The 25221-nt window shown below is 43.0% G+C and overlaps 1 protein-coding gene across 2 annotated transcripts in view; it reads left to right on the top strand.

Moving 5' to 3' along the window:
- The first annotated feature begins 10163 nt into the window (after positions 1–10163).
- Positions 10164–25221, top strand: part of CFAP299 (cilia and flagella associated protein 299) — a 443463-nt gene continuing 428405 nt past the window's right edge. Inside the window, exons 1-2 of one of the 2 annotated variants that reach the window (XM_050945232.1) lie at positions 10164–10293; positions 18788–18918. In XM_050945232.1, coding sequence (XP_050801189.1) covers positions 10174–10293; positions 18788–18918 — 251 coding nt within the window. In that variant the 5' untranslated portion in view covers positions 10164–10173. Of the gene's footprint in view, positions 10294–10537; positions 10795–18787; positions 18919–25221 lie in introns of those variants that run through there. The other variant, XM_050945233.1, reaches the window with a different exon arrangement.

Genomic DNA, 25221 nt, shown 5'->3' on the forward strand with positions numbered 1-25221 from the left:
AAAAACTCTTGTGGGGGGCCCTGCGGGGCCTGGGCCTGGGGCAAATTGCCCCACTTGCCCCCCCCCTCTGCCCCGGCAGCCCTGTATGAACCCCTGGCTAGTCCACAGTTTGCAGTTCAACATTTTCATGGATTTGCAAGCAATGGCGTTAGTTTTTAACACACCAGTATTGTTAGCTTTTTAAAAAAATACAAGGGATTTTCTTTCTTATCAAACTTCATTTACAGCTGTAAAGGTGATTTTTTTATGTTCTATTAAGGATTCTTAAGAAATCCTTAAGTAGCGCACATACCACATTGTCCACAGGAGGTCCTGTCAGCTTTTCTCTGAATGCACAACAAATAGTCTGAGAATTGCCAAAAAACCTCTTATTGACCGTCATGTGTGTTGCCACTTCTTCTCTGTGTTCTAGTTACAAATGTCTCAACAGATGAGGAACGTTGTGGGGGCTGGGAAGGAGTGTAGGGTATTAAAGTGCAAAGTAGAAAAAGAAAAGTTTAGCCACTTAGAGTGAAACCCTGATCCCATTGAAATCAATTGGAGTTTTGTCCCTACTTCCGAAAACATTGGCCAGACTGTACATATTGTAAATAACTGCAATAATATATGTTGTACACATCATAGTATTTTGGGGAGCATCATAGGTATTTTCTCTATGCCATGGGTGTTGGTTATATTTCTTTCAAAATACAAGAAATACTCCAGTCCCATTCTCTGATGTGTATTTGTTACTCAACTACATTAAGATGTAAAGCTGTATTTGGCCACTGATTTGAAGCAAGAAAGGGCTTGTGGTGGTGGTTTTTAGCCAGGAAAGTAGAATAACGTTATTTTTATTAGCATCATTGTAAAGCAAAACTGATCAGATTTTGTGTATGAGCAGCTAATTATGATAGTTTTTACTGCAGGCACTAGGGATCCAGTCCAAACCTATAGAAATACATGTGTTTGGGTTTAGTCCATCAGTTATCAACTCATTATGGGCCCAAGGTGAACTATGCAGTTGGAAAGGTCACAAGAAGTGATGTGAAACGGAGCTGGAATTCTTCAGAGCTTTTTTTCTTCAAACAGATGTATAAAATGAACCCTTTCTTGGGCATTCCTGTGTCCATAATTTCTGGACAAATGTTCTACTTTTAAAAAGTCCAGTCTAACCATAAATAATGTTTTACCTCAACTTAAAGCAGGTATATTTTCAGACCAAATGATTGGCATGCTGAAGAGTAGAGTATATGTCATTAACTAGCATTTGACTTATATTTTCCTTGCCACCAAACTTTCTACTTGTAAATCTAAAAACTGTGCTAATCGCTTGAAGTCTGCAAGAACCTCTTTCCACAGTGTTATGAAAACCAGTGGGGGAAGAAACATCTAACAAGCTTCTTTATTACCTTCCGTTCTGTCATCTTTCAGCCTGGCCTTTTTCCGATATAAAATATCAAAAGTCTCAAACAGATGGAGTGACAATGGGAAATCTGAGATAGGGAGAGACTGCACATCTCTTACAATTCAGCTATAACTACACTGATAGAAAAAGGTAATACAAATGTTACTAAAAAGTACAAATTAAGCATTCAAACTCCCTCTTGGCACTATCATGCTAGTATTTTATCCACCCATTGACACTTTTCAATTAATATCCATGAGAATTTAGAGTTGGTGTTACAGGCTGGCCTATACCTATTCTGTTAATTCCCTCTGAACTCAATGTCCCTTATCTTGAATTTCTCATTCATCTTTTACTCAGGTAAACTCTGGCTGAAATTGGTAGGAGTTTGTATAAATGAGGCCTTCAGGGCTTGGCCCAGTGGAAATCTTGTGTGCTCAGCATCTCTTGTGATTTGGCATACTGTTTAGGCATTTTAGGAAAAATAATACAAAATAAATGTAATGGCTACAGTGAGTAAACCCAGGACCCAATCCTGTAACCCCCTTAAAATCATTTGTAACTTAAATGAAAGTACCAATGTGCATGGAGTATGGGATTGGGCCCTAAGTTGCACTCCAGTTCATACCAAGAACTGCATGCAAGCAACATTCATGAAAACTCTGTTTTACTTACAGTGTGGTTTGCTCCTTCAAGTGTGAAGGTTCATCCTGTGTTTTAGTAAGATTTGTGGTTAAACACTGAGCTTACCCAACAACTCCACTAGGTAAAAACAGAGTAGGGACTTCAGGATATCACTTACTCAACTGGAGTTGTGGGCTTTCAACACTTCTCATGATTCCCTGATGTTACTACTAGTAGAGTTCTAATAAAAAGAGGAAAAGGTCCATTCAAAGGGTGCACTTTATGGGCTATATCCAAGGCCCAGGTAGTCCTCTAAATGATTTTAATAGGAGCTGGATTGTGCTTTATGCCCTCGATTTTTCAATAGTGAAACAATACCGTTCTCCAGAGATTGAGACTCTGAATGTATTAAAGCAAACTCACAGCTCTATTTCACAAGCTATTTCATATTTAAAATTGATACAATAAATTCTGTGTCGAAACCATTCCTTGCTGCAACACAATTGAGTTATTAAGTTGAATGTTGCAAATGTCTTATTGCGTTGCACCCAATTAGTCTGTAAGCGATATTTAGGGGTATTTGTCACATAAGCAAACCTATTAATGCATTGTTGGCTTCCAGATAAGGCAACCATTGCTGTACTGCCCAGAAAGGGCCGGCTCCAGGCACCAGCGAAGAAAGCAGGTGCCTGGGGCAGCCAATAGAAAGGGGAGCACTCCGTCCGGGATTGGGGCGGCAGTCGGCTTCTGTGGCAATTTGGCAGCGGCAGGTCCTTCACTCCATCTCTTCTTCTTTGGCGGCAATTCTGCAGGAGCTCAATTGTTTTTTTGTTTTTGTTTTTTTCCCCGCTTTGGGCAGCAAAAAAGCTGGAGCTGGCCCTGTGCCCAGGATACAGAAATAAGCTGTTAGAGACCATAAGGAAGGAGAATATATACACACTTGAGGGCTGATTCATTATTGCTCTATGACCCGTTTGCACTAGCATAGGGAATCTCTGCATTACCCCTGCAGAAGCAGTATAGCGAGGTGAGCTGTAGATTGAATCAGAGTTTGGCTCAAGGAAGGAGAGAGGATAAAGAGTAGGAGGATGGGTGGCCAAGGCAGTCTTGTGACCTGGCAATTCTCTCTCCTGCAGGCCTTGAAGGCTGCATGAAATCCAAACGTTCTTTGTCCTTGCATCAGCCCTAGCAACTGGGCTGGGACAAACTTCCCTTAGGTCCTGATCCAAAGCCCATTTGAAATAACCTAGTCTTTCTATTGACTGTAGTGGACTTTGGCTCATGCCCTCAGGACTTTGGCTTACTACTCTTATTCACGTGTATATCCTACTGACGTCAATGGAATTATTCACAGAACTCTGTGCTACTCATGGGAAAGGATTGCAGAATCCAGCCTATCTAATTTGAAAATAAGAAAAAACCTTGGTCATAGTCACATACCATCTTGAAGACTTCCCATTTCCTCAGGCAGTGTCTGGATAAGACTCTGTCTTCCTAAAATTTCTCATTATTGCTGCTCCTTGCAGCCAGCCATCTTCTAACCGCTGTCATCTGACTCTGCTCAGAGCAAGCCTGGGTGATGTGGTTGTTAAAACACCAGTGGCTGCTGGCCATCTGTCTACACCAGCTGTACAGGTGGTTAAATAGTGGAAAAATTTATAAAATAACTGTTGTGTAGACAAGTCCAGAGAATGAGGTGGGCTGGCCATACCAGAGGCAGATGAGTTTTGAGACTGCACCTTGCATAGATTGCAGGGATGTAAGGCAAAAGTCATGAAGCCCAGTGAAGCCTGGGTAGGATCCATGAAGGCACTTAGGCCTGGTCTATACTAGTGCAGGGGGGATAGATCTAAGTTATGCAACTTCAGCTACGTGAATAACATAGCTGAAGTTGATGTACTTAGATCTATTCACCACGGTGTCTTCACTGTGGTAAGTTGACGGCTGATGCTCCCCCGTTGACTCTGCCTGCACCTCTTGCTCCGGTGGAATACCAGAGTCAATGGGAGAGTGCTCGGCAGTCGATTTTATCACATCTAGACTAGAGGGGATAATTGACCCCCACTGGATCTATCGCTACCCGTTGATCCGGTGGGTAGTGTAGACAAGCCCAGTTTTAGTTTCATTGCAATCCACAAAACTCATACCAAACCCTGTAGGTACCTATGTTTTTCAGAGTTAAAGTTTCTGGGTGCCTATCCTGCCTCCAGGCATGCTTGTTGTTGTCTCCCTCTATAGTCCAGTGATTAGGGCATCCACCTAGAATGTGGGAGATGCAGGCCCCAGTCTCCCTGCTCCAATCACTTTTTCATTATTTATCCACAGTGCAACAGCTTCAATAAGAGAAAGCCCTGTGATGGTTCTTGGGATACCCAGGACTGAATCACCTTGTTACCCATTTCCTCTAGGGAGATGGTGTCTTGCCTGTGGGAGCTGGGGGTTAGCTCACTTACCTCTCCAGCCTTTCAGCCACTCAAGCACTATCCTCTGGGTTATGAAACCCGTCTATGCCTTTCAGGTTAACAAGGGGTGCACCTGAGTCCCCCTGAAATGTTCCTCTGTTATATCCAGCCACTGACACTAGCTACTCTGAGATCCTTGATCCTCTGCCTCCAAAGGAGAAGTGTACACCAGTTTACTAGTTCTACTTTGTCACCACCCCTATATAACACACAGCATGTATAAAACAAAAGGAGGTTTACTTAAGAAAGGGTAGAGGTTTCAGCAGAAACTAGAGTGACGGAAACAAATGGTTACAATACAAAACAAAATAATAAAATGAGAGATAAGGTCTACTTTTACTAATAGCTACCTTTCCTATCTAATAAAGTAGATTTATTAGTTAAGTCTATTGCAGAGTTGGCTGGTTTCCCAGGATCCAGTATTTCACATAACATTCCCAGCTCAAGGAGATGTCTCCACCATGAATGGATGCTGTGTATCTTTATTCACCTTGTGATATACTGCATGTCTTTTGTCTTCATTCCCAGACAAGGCAATCCCCTGTCTGTTCCTTTTTATCTCCAAGTGGTTTTGATTGTTTATAATTTGGCTTTAATGGTTTTCCATTGACTTTTCTATGTTGTTGTAAAGGCAGAAATTAAGCAATAAATTATATATGGTAATTCACTAGCTGAGGAGGGGTGACAAATACCTCTTGCTTGAATGGGCCAGACATACTGGTGACTCAATATCCATCCAAGACCATAAAGCACAGTTCCTATTGTATAGGGAGTCTATGCACCTAACTCAGCTTTGTAGATTACCATGTTGTTCCTGTGATTTTTCTAAGTGCCTAAAAGTTAGGCACCATGATGCTCAGCATTGCAATGCCTAAAACCTTTCCATTTCTGCTGCCATATTTGAGAGAGACTTCTCATTTATTAAAGGGTGTGATATATTTGTAGCACACGTAACATGCTTCCTGTCTTTGTGAACCCTTCCCTGTCCTCTTGTCCAGACTGGAATGTTTGTGGCTTGGGAAGAATTCCAAATCTCAGGTTTTAAAAATTGTGGACCAAAACCAAGAATATATGTTCAAGAGAAAGCCTTGTCTGATAGTGACAGAGATCCTACAATGGGAACAGACAATTCGCTGGCACTCTAGAGCTCATCAATCCCTTTTCTGATAGCTTTCTGTGGGTATTCTAGCCTTCCGCGGGCTTCTTCTTTGTGCAAAGGCTTGCAGCATTCTAAACTAATGGTAAGAAAAAGATCCAAGTACAGGTCATGGCAGGTAACACTTAGCAAACTCTTCCAGACATTCAGTGAGTAGTGCAAGAATCTTTTTATTTATGCCCTTTCCAATTTTCTTTTCCAGGAAGACTCAGTCAGGTTGACAATCACATTTGTTCCTTAAAGAATGGATATATTGGTGAAATAAATGGCAACTATACTCATTAGGCCAGGTTTCTTGAGGTTTTAAAACTTGTCTAGTGATTACATCGCATAAATGCCTGAAATCTGATGAATACTGGTGCCTAAATCAGGGGTCTCAAACTCAATTTACCTTAGGGCCAGTGCTAGTCTTCAAATCCAGCGGGCCAATAATGTCACTGAAGATGGTGTTCAGAAAAGAAAACGTTTATATTTTTTATTTTGAATTTTTTAGAAATAATGAAACTGTCATACTACTTTATGCAATTCTTTGCCTGCCATAGAGTTTTTACTGTTTGCCAGACACCTGGCAACACTTCAGTTCTGTCAGTTAGTTGATGTTTGGCCTCCGTGACTGAGCAGTTGAAACCTTCAGGATTGCAGCAAGGTGTGCACCGGATAGTTGTGTTCAGTATTTTGACTTGTTTATATTCATTGTGGAAAAAAGTGATGCTGCCTCCATGGCTGACTCTGCTGGCAACTAATTATGCTGACTCTACCCAGCAACTAATTATGTGGTCTCCATGGCTGACTGGCCGGAGAATAGTGATGGTATCTCTGTCCCTCTCCCCCAGCCAATGGGAGCTGGGAGGGGCAGCGCCTGCAACAGACACTGGGCAGTCCAGTGTATCTGCATGCGCCTCTCTTCCACGGGCTGCAATAGGGAGGTTCTCGGGCTGCAGATGCCCCACGGTCTGGGACTTTGAGAGCCCTGGCCTAAATAGGAAAGAATGTGACCTTTTTTTCCTTGAGGGAACAGTTAGAGACTGTGGATGGAACTATCAGGAATTAAAATTTCGGACAAATCACTTTTCAAATTCATGGGAAGCATCTCTTCTTACGTGACCCTCTCCTCTGATTGCTACTTCACACTTTAATAGCACCTTTTGCGTCAGATCTGGGGCTGGTGTAAATCAATATAGGTCCACTGAAGCTGGTTGAGGACCTAACCGTACTTTCAATGATCAACCAACATGAATTCTTACAACACTCTGAAATTAGGCTACTCTTACCTCATTTTTTTTTGTACACGACTCATCTGAGTTGCAGAGGGAGTAAGTGACTTATTTAAGGCACACAGCAAATCTCCATCTTTGTAACCAAAATATTCATGCTTGAATGTTTAATATTAAAGTACTTACATACTGTGTGTTTTTTTTTTGTTTTAATGACCTGTACACTCACAGCATGGGGTAAAAGGTAAAACACAGTTGGGGCCTATGAAGTTCTCCATGGGAGCCACTGGGTGTTTAAGATGGAGGTATTTCATAAGGGTCTTGATTTAAGAACCCAAGGACAAAACACTGCCTCCCTAATTGGTTTCCTTTCATAGTTGGAATGGATTCATATTCTGCATCAAAAGTCTACAGCAGTATTTTTACCTCCTAGTAGTCCTAGTGGGGAACATTACTTGATGAATGACAATATAAAGTTGAAAACATTAAAAAAAAAATCAGTATAGCCCTCCAGCAAATAGTTAAAAGAAAAAGGCATCAGCAGTAGCTGGTGCACTTCTTATTAATGGGACAGCCAATGTACAATTCCTCTAAAAACGGAACTACCTGTTACTAATAACATAGTAGATAGCCTTACATGTTTTGGTATCTTTTACTACATGCAGCCAGAATCTCTTACATGTCACTCATCTTAGATAATGAATCCACACTAGCTAACTTCATCTTTTGCTTGCTAGTTTCCCCATCTGGGTCTCATGTATTAGCATAATATTGCTGGGGATTCCTAGGGGAATGTTCAAATGCATTGATAACATTATGAAGACCTTTCTCTTCATATAAAGCTTCACAACTATTTATAGGTGTTTAATTTATTTTGGGACCCTAAAACTGCTTGACACGGTCCTTTTAATTGAGCATCATAGATGGGAGAACAGATAAAAGACTCTGAGACAATTCCTGGCTTTCTCTAGTACTGTGCTGTGCACTGTTTCTAGCATCCATCATTATTTGATGACCACCAGTAAAAAGTTCTCATTCCTAGAATTCCACAAGCTTGTACCACATTAAGGTGATTCACAGGAAACCTACACATTTCTTTTTTAATCAAATGGTCAATAAAATGTATTTTGATGGATTAGATAACTCTTCCTCCGGGTAATCTTAGTGCTGCTGAAAAAGAGCTTGTCTTCCTTCTCATCATTTTATATCAACCATCAGCTTCCTCCACCTCAAGATGATTGCTCCCATTAAGTTTTACAGCACTGGTATGCAGGGCTTTACCAGCATCTGTCTGACTAGTGCAGCATCTAAATCATGACTTTCTAAAACAAGGCATTCAGTTCTGTCAATTTAAAAGTGTAGTGACCTTGCACATCCAGCAGAATCTAATCTAAACACATCTGTGACTCTCAGCTAGGAGCCATCTTTGCTTGGCCAAGGTGGGGATTAGAGACTGTTTTAGGAATCTTCTCTCTCCTCTTCCCCAGAAAGAAACTGTTTAGGAATTGTCAGTGTTTATACAAGGCAAAACCTACTGCTGGCTCATAAAGCTTTCCAGTCAGCCAAAGGTAATTGCTCATGGGTACCATCTTGAATTCCCTTCATAGTCCTTGAGATATGTTTGAAGACTTGGATGCTTTGATACAAAGTGTACTGTTACACCTGTTTCAATTCAAAATAGTTCATTTGCTAGTGGAATTATACTTAGATTTAAGCACGTGCTTATTGGCTTTGTGGAACTGCGGCCTAAATAAGGGCATGCTTTGGTTTTAATGTAAAAAATTCTGTTTAATGAGACAGCTTCAGTCAGAGAAGAAAGAAGATGCATATATTTTAAGGACAAAAGAGACCAACATGATTATCTAGTCTGACCACCTGCATAAAGCTGGTTGGGAATCATGATGACAAAACAGTTTTTTGTTGGAAAATACCAATTCATCAAACCTGAAACTTTCCTTTGAAGGGGCAATTTTGATTAAACTTTCACCAGGAAGGTTTCTTAGGCTCCAGGACGGAAGTTCTAGAGACATCAATGGTTTTGGCCCTCATTTGGGATGCAGAAGTTATGGAGACCTCTACTCTGTGTATTTCTGAGGGGACTTGAACCTAGCTCTTCTATGTTGTAGCTGAGCATTATCATTGGGCTATGGGCTATTCTGATGTGTGACTCCTTTAATTGTTTGTTGGAGCTGTTCCACTTTTGTATTAATTAAATATTTGTCAGGCCAAAGGAGCTTGACCCCACAGTCCCGTAGCTAGCACCCTCAGCTGAGATGTTGCAGACCCATGTTCCAGTCCCTGCTCCAATGAATAATTTATGTAATTATTTATACAAAATCAAACAACTCCACCAGAGATGGAGAGAGAACCCATCCCAGAATTAGCCAATGTCTGGGTGGTTAGGACACTTGCTTGGGATATTCTCCCATGTTTCCTTCATCCCAGGGAAGTGTCCTAAGCACTCAGGCTATTGTGGGGTGGATCTCCTCCATTTTTGTTTTGTGAACATCAAAAGCTCTTAGTTTCATACCAACCTGGAATGGAGACTCTTCCTGCTCCTACGTCAGACCCACTGCAGTCAATGGCAAAGTTCCAATCTATTTCAGTGGTGAAGGATCAAGCCCCTGTTGTAGTAGACACTTGCCTAGTGGGATGATGCATGCTTTCTCAAAACCAGCTGTTCAACATATGATGTAAAACACATGATGACCTCAGTGGCACAGCAAATCTGACATCCATGTTCCAAACTCTTATTTCATAAGGGTCAGAAAACTAGTGGAGTGGAGTAGCTGGGCTTGATACTTTTCTGTTTCATTTTCAGACAAAGAGGGTGAGGGCTAATATTTATGCCACTTGCATGAGTAACTACACATGGTGAGGTGTAACTGCTATAGAATTGTGCCTGTTGCTTGAAGAAAGTCCAAACACTTGATTAGGCCTAGAGGGAGGGGGGAATTTCTGCCGACTTTTGAGACTCAGCACTACCCCCAAAGGGTGATCAGTATGTATCTACACCTATTCCTGTTTACACAGATGCCCAAAGACATATGCAAGTAATACACAGTACTATAACCCCTGCTTAATTTGTAATGAAAGCGGTGCCAGGGCTCAAGCAATTTTTTTTACTTTCATAAGGGACCCAGCAAGCCCCCAGGGGCCAGGGCTCGAATTAAGCACTGAGTACAAGGTTATATACTGGAGGCGGCTGCCCCACACTGCACAGGCGCAGGCCGGACAGACCGCGCTGCGCCAGGCGCTCAAGGCTGCGGGGGTCCCGCACAGGGGGCGGGGCCTGGGCGGTTGCTAGGGACGCGCCGGCCTGCGGCGCGGATGGCGGCGCTGGAGGCGGACGACGCGGGGGCCGCCCTGGATCACGTCATCACCCAGTTCAACAGCTACGAGGATTACTTGGACTCGCAGATCACCACGCAGGACCTGTTCTACCTGGAGGTGGGCGGGGGGCGCAGCAGCCGCGGGGCGGCCCGAGACGGCACAGCCGGTCCCGCCCTGCCCGGCCCTCCGCTGGCCTGGCCCGGCACCGGGGCTGCACTGATCGGCTCAGCCAGCTCGCCCTCCATCCAGCCCTTCCCCCAGCGCAGCCCCCTGCAGCCCTTCTACCAATGCAGGCTCCCAGGAACCCCCCTCAAACCCTTCCCCCGTGCAGCCGCCCCATAGAGCCCTCACCCATCACCCCTTCCCCGCTGCAATTATTTTTAATCAAATGTTTCCCCTCAGTGCTGGCATCACTAGGTTAGGGTGTCCAGGGAGCCCAGTGTGAAATTGACTATAAACAAAAGTGAAACTGGCTTCACTGAGTCTCTTTCCCACCTCCCATTGAGATGGGAAATATAAACAAGAACATATAATAACGAGGTATAAACTAGATGGCTACAATTCTTTCACTTCCCAATCTGTGGTGTTAATAGTAACAAGTACAGAAATTTGCAGCAGGTGACTTTACCTTTATATTTTAGAAATTGTTGCTTGTTATAGATGTTGAGTTTTATTTGAAGTTTACTTTTAAGTTATTTCTTATATATTTATTCCAGGCATCTGCCTATGCTGTCCCGGCCTATGGGAAGTCTGTTGTTGGCCATGTTGCTGTAGCCGTATTGTTCCTAGGATATTAGAGAGACAAGGTGGGTGAGGTAATATTTTTTACTGGATCAACTTCTGTTGGCGAGGGAGACAAGCTTTTGAGCTTATACAGAGCTCTTTCGGGGCCAGACCTGAAGAAGAGCTCTGTTTAAACTTGAAAGTTTGTCACTCTTGCCAACAAAAGTTTGTCCAATAAAAGATATTACCTCACCTACCTTGTTTCTCTATGAATTCTGCAAATACATAATTTAATAATGGACTTCAAATTGGTGGGCTGTGGGGAATTACTGGTTATTAGGATAATTTAATAGTGAAGCAATTTTTCCTCTTCATTTCCTGATCATCATTAATTTTAATTAAGCCTATTACGGAACAAATATGGGCCTGATTCTGTGCTGTGGAAGTTAATGGCAAAACTCCCATTCACTTCAGTGGTGAGACATCAGGGGCTGTGTTCCAGCATCACTCCTGCATCCCTCTGAAATTGCTGGAGGTGTTGAATGTCTTCCTGAGAACTGTAATAAAACATGGGGAATAATTTGTATTAACTAAATGTATTTCGCAAAAGCTCACCACTATGTGTGTCATCTCCCCAATGTATTTTTTCCGTTTTATTCTCTGCCATGTTTATTCTTAAGTTATCTTTCTTGACCTCCTTTTCCACTTTCTTTCTTTCTCCTTTTGGTCTATAATTTTTTTTCACTGCATTTCTCCTTGTGGAAAAATTAACCTTTTTACGTGTCGCAGCAGCATCCCTTCCTTTTGCATTATGTTCTCTTGCATTTCCCTTGTTTATTTTCCTGTATTCTATTTTTTCTCCTATTTTCACTGCATGGCTCACTTTCTCCATTTGTTCATTCTTCCCTTCCTCCTCCCACACTTACTCTCCGAAACTACTGAGTGCTTAGTACCCTGGTGCTGAGTTGGAGAAGAATGGTACAGTGACCAAGACACTAGTCTAGGAGGTATTGGTTCAATTCTGTGCTTCCCCCACACACTTCCTAGCTTATCTTGGGCAAGTCACTTAGCTTTTCTGTGCTCCGTTATTTGTCTGCAAAATGGCAGTGTAGCACTTCTCTACCTTACAGAGGTGTTTTGAGGATAAATGTATCAAAAGATTGAGGCGCTGAGATAATATGGTAACGTGGGCCCTATAAGTACCATAGATAGCCAAGGATAAGGTCAAAACGTATGGGTTTGGGAGAATTACATATGGTGGAGGGAAGTAACTTCATGGTAGAATCAAGAATGGGGAGGATGTGGTCTAGGAGCCAAAATGGAAGAGCAATGGGAGAATGAGTAGTGAAATGTGCTAGAAATAAGATGGAAGGATAAGAATTAGATAAATTCAGCTGGAACAGGGAGTTAAGAGCTCCACTGGGAAGCTAATGTTAAAAAATAGATGTATTGCAAAATTAATAAATCTACCCAGTAGCTCCTCTCCAGGAGAAATATCACACCCTTGACTGAGATACAAAGTAGAAAGGACATGAGGGACCATTGACTGGACTGGTTTTGCCTTTATTGTTGATTAATGGCATATTTGCTTTGAGAATTCATCATAAGGATCATTCCTGTTTATCGTCTGTTTCAGATAAACACTAAATCTAACTGCATCTCCACTATCATTAAAAATTATGTCCTCCCGTAGAGAAGGAGCCATAATGCTTTTTGAGTAGCTGTTTGGTGGAAAAAACGAATCCTCTTTCCAAGTCAGCAGTAGTGCTATCATGTTTCAGTGACTTCCTTGAAGTCATTATCTGAGATGTTAGCAATAGCAGCTCTTTTGTGAAATCCTTAATTGCTTTCTGAGTATTTCAGTATTTGATACATGTCATAGTCATTCATGCCCAGCTTTCTTGTTTCTTATAAAAGGTATGCAAGTTTATTAATGTTGCCGTGGGAAATGTCAATACTGCTAGAGCAGTAAAAAAACAGAGGAGGAGCTAAAGCTTCTTTAAATCCCAAATTTATTTTGTAGTTTTATTAAACTTTCCAAAGTCATTGTGAGGAACTTACCAATACTACTTCTGATTGTGTTTCTTGTTCTTCTAGCAGTTAGTTTCTGAAATCATCACCAGTAAAGGAAGCCAGGCTGTGCTTTCATATAAATATTATAAAGCATTAAATACTAAAATTTGTGTAGCCCCAATGTTACGTACAGTACAATAGAGATGGAAAATTGCAGTCTTTTGTTGGTTGCAAGTCTAAATGCTAGAATAACACTTTGGTGAAATGATTTCAGCAGCTTGTATACATGTACCATGCTATCTCACCATCATTTTAGGGTGCCCATCAGACCAAGAGAATCTTAAGACAAAGTCAACACCAGGCATGCTTTGCCAGTATAGCAGTATGCCGGTATACTTTGCTGGCAAAGCACTCCTAGCATGGATGTAACTGGCAACTGACTCTGTTGGCAAAAGCCCCTAGTGTGGACGCAGCTTATGCCATAAAGACCGTGCTTTTTGGAGGGATAGCTTACTCTCATCTCTCCCTCTCTGAGCAACGTAAGCTATACCAGCAAAAAGCGTAGTTTTGCGACTATAAGCTGCATCTACACTAGGGGCTTTTGCCAGGACAATTATGTTGGTTACGAAGTCACATCTCCTCAACCGCTTGCTGACATAGCTATATCAGCAAAAGTTTGCAGTGTAGACATGGCTTTCGGCAAAAACATTGAAATAGCAGTTTTTCTTCATTACTTTGTTTAAAGGAAAATGCCCTTATTAGCATAGCTCCATCAGGCCTGGTCTAAATGTGCTGTTTTTTTTTTACCGGGTTAAATATTGTGGTTAGGACTGTAGTGTTTTACCTTTACCAGTGTGGAGGCACTTTATGTTGGTACGTTATACAGGTATAGTTTATTGCCGTTACTATATAGGTATAAGCAATACTGGTATAAAATACCTTCCTATTGTAATTGCATCCCTGTTAGAGGTGAGGTGTTATTGAACCAACTAACTATGTACCGTTATAGTTAAAACAATGTAATTTGTGTGTGTAAACAAGCACTAAGGACAGTATTGAAGCTTGTCAAGTCCAGTTTTGTGAAGTAGAGACGGGATGAAAAGACAAATTTGAATGGCCTTTCCACCCTCTTTATCTGTGAAGCTGAGCATGAGACAGAATTATCCAAAACAGTGTTTTATTCACTGGCTAACTTCAGGGTGCTGAACTGGTCCAGAAATCCTTTGCTATGAACGTTGGGTTTTTTGTTTGTTTGTTACTGGTTTTGTATGGGCTCTCCATTTAACGTGATTATCATCCAACTACAGAAGAATTGTATGGCCCCAAATACAGGTATCTATCTGCAGTTGGAAACTGAGACGACACTTTGGGGCTGACTTGTGCAGCAACATTTTCTGGTGTGTAAAACAGCAGCAAACTGATTTCTTAGGGGAATAAGACAAAATCATGAAAAGGAAATCTTATGTCCAGTGCACATGTAGAATGATTTAGGCTGGAATTGTCAAAGGGGCCTATCGCAGATTCATCTTGGTTTGCAGCTGTAGGCAAACATCTCTATTTGTTGCCATACAATGCTTTTGTAGTTGGATGATAAACCCTGGCTTCTTTAAGGGGAATCAGAGCCCGGCCTACCCGTTACAGGCTCCTTTAAGGAGAACAGGCCAGTTTTGGACACCGAGTAAGCAATTAGCTGCCAACCAGCAATCTAGGCAGTTGACAGTTACTGCAAAGTTTCCAGAGCTTAGTTGCAGGGAGGTGCTCCTAGCAGGGCTGGCTCTAGGATTTTTGCCACCCCAAGCTCCGAGAGCAGAACTGTCCAAGCAAAAAAAAAAAACCCCACCAAAACCTCCGAGAGCGCAACTGCCCGGAATGCTGTCCCTGGAATCGTGCCGCCCCAAGCACGTGCTTTGCTGGTGCCTCGAGCTGGTCTTGGCTCCTAGAGAGACAAGCTCTCAGAAACTCCAGGAGTAGAAGGACGACGAGGACTGCAGCCTTTTTGCCTCACCAAGCTGATAAGTGAAAGGAGTGAATAAGAAGGGGCCTGCTGGGAATAAACTGATTGAGGGCTCTAGCTGGCCTGAAGCATGTCCAGCTCCAGGAGAGCTGTGGCTTCCTTATCTGAAGAGTGTGAATTTTTTTCCCAATGGTAACCCATCTTGGGGAGAAGGGCTGGGGCCTCCTGAACTTGGGAGAGGATGCTTGTTGACATTAGCCCGATGGCCACAAGAAGGGTTGGAGTTGATGGGTTCATGAGGAAGGATTGGGGGGCGGGGGGGTTGGTTGTACTCTGTTAAAGGAATTAATAACTGAAGCCCCACACAGGAGGTAGCTTGTTCTCAGTTCCATTGCAAGAGGGAAAGTAAGAGGGCAGCAGGCCTGCAAGGCCATGCCACAAGGAGAGCCACCCTCTCACAAGGCCAGAGTGATTTAGGCCTCCAATCTCAATCGCTTCAAGACTTCCTTTTGGTAGAGAGCTACTGATCCTCATTTAGCTTTTGAAATCAAAGTAAAACCTGTCAGCGCTTCCTGATCTCTGAAAAGTGGGCAATGGTGAATGGGATGGAGGACAAACATGGTATTTCCCTTTGCAGTTTGCCTGTCAGGGTTTGTTAGGTGCTCATGCAAAAGGATATGCCCCATCCCTCAAACTGCTGCCTCCTGCCTGGCGCTGAACTATCAACACTTTGTAAGTCGTTGGGCTGCTTTCCTGTGTAGTGGATGTTTTAAATCTCTAATTTAGAGCACAATAAAACCATGAGCTAGCTGTGTTAAACAAGAGACAAACCTGAAAATGACCTAGCTGCTTGCAGGCAATAGAGAAGCCACGTTCTGTGGCTGAGGAAAGAAGATGAGAGGCCTTCCGAAAACTTAACAGTTAAGCTGCTGGTTTGCTGATCCCATAGCTTACCATGCTGACTTATATTGTTTCCTTGTACTCCCTGTTCGGTCTCTCTTTCTCCCTCCATCCGTTGTCTGTTATCTCACACTTTGATTGCAAGCTGTATGGGGCAAGGGCCACCTTGTTCTGTGTTTGTCCAGTGCCTAGCACAATGGGCCCAAGTCCATGCCTAGGGTTCCCCAGTGCTATAATACAAATAATTAATAAAATGAGACAGATGAGGAAAGTCTTGCAAGCTGTAGGCTACTCCTGATGCTATCTTTTCTCCACTGTGTTATGGCATTTCATTAGCATACCAGGGATGGTGATAATATCCAACATCTGCACTATGGTCTTCCAATAAGATTGAGGCCTAACTACAGAACCTGCAGCCTACAACTTGCAGGCATGCCACAGTGCTTGTTGGAGTCCCACTCACTTCAGTGGGGCTCTGCCGTTGCAGCAGTTTACCTGCACACTCAAAGATTTATTTATTTTATGGTCAGAAGAAACCATTATGGTGGTTTTGTCTGATCTCCTGCCCAACATGTGCTATAGAATTTCACCCCAGTAATTCCTACATCAAGCCTATAACTTTGGGCTGGGCAAGAGCATATCTTAAAAGTTGAACGTGGCAGGAAGTGGCCATAAATAAGAGACAACCTGTCTTCTAGGACTTAGAAGTCTAAAAGACACAAACAGGCAAAGGATTAGGAACAGGCTTATAGCTTACAAGCAAATTAATATAGTGAAGGATTGGCAAAATAAATGAGGTGGTGTCATGCTGCTGGTATGATGATATGAAATGATAATAGGGTATGATATCATGGAAAAGGCCAAGTCAACCAGTAGAAACTCAGCATGGATTACAAAAAGCTCATGTAGCAGCAATTACTGAATGGCAGTTCTTGACTATTTCTAGACTAGTATTTCAGAGCATAAAGATGCCAATCATACAGAGCTTCAGAAAGCAGAAACTCAATCTGTGAGTGTTAAATTGTCAAAGGACTTGCTAGCTCTGTATTAAAACATTATTTACTGGTTTCACACAGGTTTTTGCTTGTGCTTTATGAAAATTTAGTGTTTGATGTATTTGAGATCTTTAAACTTCTTTATGTCTTCAGAATTTTAATACACCATCCAGTACTCATATAGGTACTCATCCAGTGCTTTGTGTGTCATCCCTTCCCTTTAACATAAAAAGTAGCAGAAGAGGAGAAAAACTTATATAGAACTCAATTAGTTCCATAAGTGGGAATTGGGACCTGTTATTCTCTCAAGGGGATGGATTAGCACAAACACTGAAGAGTCAGAGATCTACCAACACACCCAACCCAAGAATCACTGGAACACCCATATGGAGTGCCTGTTCCTGTGCTCTGTATGCTGAGCTCTCCTACCCCTGACAGGAAGGTCAGCTGGCTGGCTGTGCTGCCACTAGCCTCCTGGTCCACAGCTAGACTCTTCTACCACCCTCCAAAGGGGGTAAGAAGCAGTGGCTCAGAAGTTATTGTGAGGAGCAGCACAAACTTCCATGGGGGATTCCACCCCATATTTTGCTTCTCTCCTCTTTTACTCCCTAATTCTGTTTGATTTCCTCCCCTCTGCACCACAGAACAGAGGGAAGTATCTTCTTACCTATTATGACTAGGGTGACCAGATGTCCCGATTTTATAGGGACAGTCCCGATTTTTGGGTATTTTTCTTATAAAGGCTCCTATTACCCCCCCACCCCCTGTCCTGATTTTTCACATTTGCTGTCTGGTCACCCTAATTGTGACTCAAGTATATGAACTGTCTGTTGATAGATTGATCTGGTCTCTTGCCACTAGGTGGAAGCATTAGTTTACTTTTGTATTTTGTTTCAATGCTCATACTAAAGGAAAGGAGGCCACACATACTGAAGCAGATGTGGGATGGTGACTGTTGTGTTTTACAAAAGTATGTGCTCATTGGGTTTAACCTACAGCCTTAAATGAAGTTTTGTCCGTGTAAGGACTGTACATTCAGGCTATATATGCTTTCCCTTTCCTCACAGCTTTTCCCTTCTAGACCTTGTGGATAGATGAGCTGATGGGGTTGCAAGCTCTGCAGAAAAGGGAGCAGCAAAATGCACCAAATTAGGGGACACACTTTCAGTGAGAGAAAAGCAGCTATGATGAATTTTTACCCTTAGCCCTCAATTCTCTGAGTACCCCTTCATATTGGTACCACAGTCCTGGGAAGCTAGAGATGAAGATGAAGGATCGAGGGAGCAGCCACTGGGTTTTCTGAATGTAAATCACCCCCAAGTTGCATATGATCAGATCTGCAGCTCAGTTCTTCTTTATACAGCTACAAACAACTCCAAGCTGAAGTTTTGGGCATCCAGCTATGTAGAGCTTCGTAGCTATGGTGGAATGTGGTGTTCAGGGTGCTGTGCAGAGACCCGGCACTGCCCCCTGAATTCTCCTTGCCCTGCAAATGGCTGGGGAGCTACATAGATCCTGAGATTTCCATATGTTTAGGGGACTGAACTCCTTGCCATTTCCCAGAGATGGGAAATTTTCCACTCTAGAGATGATATTTTAATAGCAGAAATAATTGCAATTAAAAAAACAGCGCAAAGTATGATGTATAAACAGAGTTTTCTCCAAATAGCAGGTCTTTCCCCAAAGCTTTCAATAATGCATCAGCAGCTCTTTAACTGTAGAAATTGATTAAACACAACTAGAAATCTTTAGTTACCCATCAGGAGAGTTTATTTCCTGTTCTGCTTCATGGGGCTATTCTTTTCACGGAGTTATAATGAGGATGGTGTAGACATAAGGGAATGAAAAATCCCTGATAGAAGGGATGGATGCTAACCTGAAGTGATGTTTCCGTACCTTGCTCGTTCCTGGCTTGTAAACTTATAATTTTAGAAGTAAAAAAATTCCTTTTTTCTAGAGTTTTTTTGTTGTTGGTGGTTAAATTATTCTTTTCTGAGAAACAGCTGGCTCTTCCTTGCTCCTTCAGAATGAGGAGATGGCTCGCCAGCTGGTGGAGCTGGGATTCCGGGGGAGCGGTGAGGTCCTGAAAAGGGAAGAGTTTGAAACAAGGAAAGCGGCTGCAGAGGCTTCAAGGCTCTCTGAAAGAACCCAGCAAAAGTAAGTGGATGCATTTAATAGAACATCCAAAGTGTGGGATGGGGAAAGGAGCCCTCTTGATAATTTTTTATGGTCTTCATAATGTACAGGGTGGGGCAGGTCAGAGTTTATGATTTCTTAAACTTGTGTGAAGATTAGGGCATGGAAGAGCTGGAGTCAAGTTGCTGTAAGGCCACACATACCTTAGAGCTCCAAATTTTAAAAACATAAATAAAAAATATAGACATATAAGGGGAATCCAGCTATAAAATTGGTGTAACAAATGATTAAGCAGTATCAATTTCCCCACTTGCATCTTGATTATATACTGGACTAAAGCAGGGCTGACATTAAATTAATTTGGAACTCCAGGTTGATGTTGGCTGTAACTTGTTTCTTGCAGAAAAATCACTTACCCCAGATTTTAAGGCTTGGACTTCTCAGAGGTCTCTAACTGAGTTAGGATCCCAGGTCTTCCTGCATTTCAGTGGAATTTGGGAACCTAACTTCCTTAAGCACTTTTGAAAATCCCCTTTCTCCTTTTATTTTGCAGCGCCAGTACTTTTAGTAGGTGTTACTTCCAGCAATAACAGATCTTGCATTTGGGCAAGTGTAATGTCGTAATTCTACCTTCTAGATTATAAATCTTAGGTAGTCCATGATAGGTCTGTCCATCATCATGTAGTAAACTAACATAGTCAAAGTACAAAGACATATGAGGTTAAAAGGCAAGACTAACAAATCTATGTATAGAGAGAGACGGCAAGAGCTTGCTCTTTTATTAGAACATTGATTTTTCAAATGTTATGGGTAATTGATCTTTGGACATGCTATTCTTCCATCAGTGCACAAGGGGTTTACACAGAAAGGTGCTTTGGAGAAGACAGTTACCACACTAATGGGCGCTAGGAAATAATAAGAACTGCCATTAAAGCTCATAAGAACAACACACATGCACTCTCCATGTGCTAATGGAAGATCAGACTTAAAAACTGTGGTTTAGCTCTCTTAGTTAGGGGGATATATATATATAGTCCATTTTACCTGGTAACGCAGACGTTTTTCACCAGATATTTAGATCTTGGAATTAATAAACTAGGACTCATAATTAATATGAGGAACTGCCAATTTCTATTGATCACTTTCCCTCTAGCTGGATGCATAGTATAGAGCAAACTAAATATCTAAAAATCATGTTTCAACATTTCAAGGGTTATTTTTATAAAAGCTAAGATTGCATGTGTGGGCAGAACCTCTCTATTACCTTTCTTTCAAAATCCTGGTCAGGAATATGGTTAGGAGCTGAAATGAATTTTGTTTTTGAGTGCAATCTCTAGTATTGTCTATTTCATGTAAAAGATTGAGGAAGTTTGAAAAGATGCCTTTTAAGAGATGTTACTTCAGCAACAATTATAATACTCGATGCATCAATCTTTAATTTATTCTTTCTATTACAACCCTGGCAACAGGTACATCCACACTTTAAGATTTGAATAGGGGAAACTTCTTTGGCTCGAGTGTCCCTGTGCCAGGAACAATACCTGTGGGACAGGGACATGATCACTGAGAGAGAAGATATGGTCTCAGGGAGGTGGTTTGGGGGAACAACCCATACTGCTGATTGATTTTTAGGGCCCAAGACTAAGGTTCTGTGAGTAGCATGGGTTGCAACTCCTCTCCCTTCAGTAGTCATAGACAAAGTCATCTCAGCCAGTCTCTCCCTGAGATCAAGCAGATGTGATCATAGGCGGCAGGTTTGTATAATTTTTGGTGGTGCCCAAAATGGTGGTGCCCCCCTCGCCCCCGCTCCTGCCCTGTAAGCCGATATAAAATGAAGCTACAATGCATCGGCACCACAAGATTACAAGGGTCAATTAAAAGTGAAAAGTCAGAAGCAGCACTTGCCTGCTTCAATATATGGTATTATATTTTGTTGCACTTGTTGTGACAAAGTGGGAATGTTCTTAATGTTTTCTCTGAATACTGTGTGGGTGCCTCAGTTTCCCATGCAAGGTGCCAACTGAAGGTGTTGGGGACAAAGATCAAGTGGCCTCCTTGTCCAGAAGAGACACAAAGGCTAGAGGAGGGAGTGTCAGTTTGGAGCTGGCTGAGGAAATGGGGAGAGGCCCAGAACTTGGGTCTAGGCTCCCCATCCTCCAGGATGGACCTGACTGAGGGGCCCTGTTTTCTGCACCTACAAGCTTGTGATCCTGTCGTCTAATAAACCTTCTGTTTTACAGCTGGCTGAGAGTCACGTCTGACTGCAGAGTTGGAGTGCAGGGACCTCTGGTTGCCCCAGGACCTGCCTGGGCAGACTCGCTGCGGAAAGTGCACGGTGTGGAAGGGCATGCTAAATGCTCCGAGGTCAGACCCAGGAAGGTGTAAGCTTCTGCCCTGGAGACAGTATGCTCAAAGAGAGGAGGCTCCCCTAGAGTCCTGACTGGCTTTGTATGGAGTAGTTCCAAAGCATCCCAGCATCCGCTTCCACACCATGCGCTTCCCGGAATTCCGCACAGGCACTGACACTCCCTCCTCTGCCTTTGTCTCTTTTCCAGGCATTAGGAGGCCACCTGACCTCTTTGTTCTCCAACACCTTCAGCTGGCACCTTGCAGGAGAGCGGCCCAGGCCATCAGTTGCCCGGAGACAGGGTTTCGGCCATTCTCTGTGCAGACGGCATCACACTGGCACTCTAGGGCTCTACAACAATCACACCCCCTTATCCCACCATCTAGATCCTTGAAAAATGCATAGAGGAAACTGAGGCACCGACACAGTATTCCGAGAAAACATTAAGAACTTTCCCACTTTGTAACACCTGTATACGACTATATACTTTAAAGGGTGTAAAATAATCAAGTATTGTTCTAAACACAATGATACTCTAAACTGACCACCAAATTTAAGTTGCATGTTTTCCCCCTCAAATGAGGGCTCTGGGGTGGGGATGGGGATGAGGGGTTCACAGTGCAGGAGGGTGCTCAGGGTTGGGGTGCTGGGGGCGCAGGCTCTGGGGTGGGGAAGGGCTGGGGATAAGGAACTTGAGGTGCAGTCAGGCTGCCCCAGGGCTAGGGCCAGAGAGGACTCCCCCCAGCTTACTGGCAGCAGCAAGCTCCAGGGGAGGGACCCCTCCTCTCTCTCCCCTCCCACCCCCAGCAGCACACTCACTCTGCACCATGGTCACTGCACATGCTCCTAGGGACTCTCTCAGGTTCAGAAAGCCCACTCGCCTCCCCTATGGTGGGTACCGGGATGGGGGGTTGCCATCACGTGTGGCCTCTCCTACTGCTGCCCCTCACCAAAACCTCACTGGGGATAGGGGATGGGACTGCCGCTTGCCCAGCATGGGGCAGGAGTGAGGACTGCAGGGTGGTGGCTGGTGAGGGTAGGGTGTCACAAAATTCATCCAAGCCCCAGTTGCTCAGGTCTAGGAAGCTCCCCTCTCCCATCTCCCCTGCGGTAGGTGAGTGAGTGGGTGCTGGGGGGAAGGGGGAACTGCCAGCACATGTGGCTTCCTTCCTCCCCTGCTGCAGCCTGCTGCCCCTCACCCTTGTCTCACTGGGGATGGGGCTGCCCCTTGCCCAGCATGGGGCAGGAGTGGGGGCTGCGGGGGGAGGGGGTGGATCACAGGGTCAAACCTCACCGAAGCCCCAGCAGCTGTTCAGGTGAGTGAGGTCCACCCCAGATGTCCATCTTCTGGCTGGAACCCCCCTTGGCGTCTCTTCCAGGTGGGTGCCTGTGGGGGTGGGGGCGGGAGAGAGAGCTCCCAAGCACATGCGTGCCTCCTCCGCCCTCTTGCCTCCCCCTCCTCCTCCTGAGGTGCTCCAACAGGCTGTCAGCTGCTGATCTCTATAGCCTTAGGCAGAAGCAGCCAGCAGCACAAGGAAGGGAGAGAGGCACAGGCTGTTTGTTTTAATTCAGGCAGGGAAGCTCCAAGGCAGGGTGGGAGGCAGGGCTCACTTCAGGTAGGGCCAGGGGAAAAACCCATCTCCAGCCCTTGAATATTCCTGGTGCTCGAGCACCTTGAGCCCATATAACCTGCCACCCCTGGATGTGATTACTGGGAAATGTAGTTCCCTGAGCAGCTGTGACATGAGCTCTAGCCGAGGCGAAGATTGCTGGAGTTTAAGGGGACTACATAAATAGCATCCTTCCAGCAGACAAGGGAGGGGTTGGTGGTATGAAGGCGTCTTTGCAGGAAGTTATGGACAAGGAGCCCACTCTTTTTCTTTCTTTTTTTCTTATGTGATAGTGTTTTTACTTTGTAAAGACTTTGAGGTGGATCTCTTGGCAGAAGAGCCGATCTAGTCTCAAAAGACTGGAAAACAAAATCTCTAACAGGAGAATCTTAGGCATGAATGTGGCTTTATTTGTTATATCTTTTGCCCTGCCCCATCTGTTACTTAGAGTTATGAAAGTGCATGCTGCTGTGTGGATACTTGGATACCTGATCATATCATATACTTGGCCTTTTTCCTTTCTGTTTTGCGTCACTTTCTGTCCATTTGGACAATCTGTAATTCTTCATCTTAACCCCTTACTGATTTGTATTTTACTTGCATTAAGAAAACAAATGAAAGCAACGGCTCTCTCTGGAATTTGATCAAGTCATGATGTAGTTTATAAGTTAACTGAAGTACCACTTATGCATGATTATACAATACTGCCTTGTCCACATAGATATTCTTTAGAGATATCAGAAGTAAGATACATTTGTATTAATTACTTCCAGATTAAAAATTCTGGTATTACACGTGAATAGCTAATCTTACTGTAATAAAGAAATAACTGGACCCCTTAAGTATACAGTATATAAAGAGAAAATGCTAGTGGATGACGAACATTTTGGCTTTTTCTTCTTCTTCTGATATCAAATAGAATTCTTTAAGACATTTCCTACACTGATTACTTTCCTATAGGGTAAAGTAGTGCCTTTCTAAACAGTGTTACAAGAAATAATGTGAATAGTCAATTTTGTTATTAAAATGGTGGTTAAATAACTCAATAGTATGATGTTTGTTCTTGGTAACTTCACTACTTTACTGAAAGGAAAAGGTGGTATATGATAAATTTGTTGCTAGATCATTAGATTGTTTTTATAACTTCTGTGGGTTAAGAGCATCTGTGCTGCATACTTACATAATACTGCACTCTGCTCAACCTGGTGGTGTTATACAATAGTTTCCTGGAAGTTTGTAATTATCCCAGTCATAGGATAACTTTTTTCAAATGAACCAAGTTCATCGTGTTGCACATGGAGGAATTAATTCAGGGACAATAGGGAGGTTTTAATGTTAGTGTAAAGACACATGCTCTATGCTGCACTATAAGCTTGGAGAACTCTCCGGCCTTTTAGGCACCAATGATCTTATTGTGCAACATGTGAAGTCAATAGCAACATTACCATTGACTTCAGTAGATCCGGGTTTGAACCCCAAATAAACGTCCTATCTTTATTCAAATACTTCCTGAAATCTTGCTTATCTCCCAAACCATTCAATAGTAATCACCATGGAAAAAATATTCCACTTGGAGAGATTTATAAAAATAAATTTGAAACAAGAAATCTGTGATCCTACTTTTCTGTCCACTTCTCTCTTCTCCCCTCCACCTCATTGGATAGTGTCTATCTTCCATCACTCTGATCCACCATGGTCACTGCTGCCTTTACTGTTTGTTCAATCTAACTTCAGTTTGGAAGCCTCTCAGTGGGGACTTTTCTCAGGTCGGATCCAGCTACTTTGCACTGCTCTGCTTGTGTAGAACAAATGGAAATCTAATAGTTCTGATCCTCCTCAAGATTCCTCTGCAAGAATCCATAGGTGGTATAGAACCAAGGAAGTTCCTCTACATCACTCTTCTCTGGTCCCCAGTACCTAAGGTGTGACTGGGGCATCTCTATCTTCTTATGATCTCCCACTGCTACTTGGGACAGTGGATTGCTGGGTTTAAATTAGAGCATTTTAGATTAGGCATTTTAGAAAACAGTACATCCTGCTAATTTTTCTTCTACTGCTTGACAAATATTGAGTACAACTGCATAAAACTCTCTGGCTACACAGCGTTATTTCCAGTGTTGTTTTGTATATGGAATTGTTCTCCTGAAAACTCTTAGTTTCATCAGTAAATAAATCTATCAACTACCTTGAAAACTCTTCCTCACTGGACCAGTGAAGGAAAAGCAAAAACCCTACCATTTCTCCTACAAGCACCAACTTTGGTGAGGTGTGACATCTGCATGGGCTTTAAGTTGGAGTGCACTGTTTAAAAATATTTTTCTAATGAGTTCATCCAAACCCCCCAGAACTTGATATATCTAAACTGCA

This window comes from Gopherus flavomarginatus, chromosome 3 (genome assembly GCF_025201925.1).
Source record: "Gopherus flavomarginatus isolate rGopFla2 chromosome 3, rGopFla2.mat.asm, whole genome shotgun sequence".
Classification (NCBI taxonomy): domain Eukaryota; kingdom Metazoa; phylum Chordata; order Testudines; family Testudinidae; genus Gopherus; species Gopherus flavomarginatus.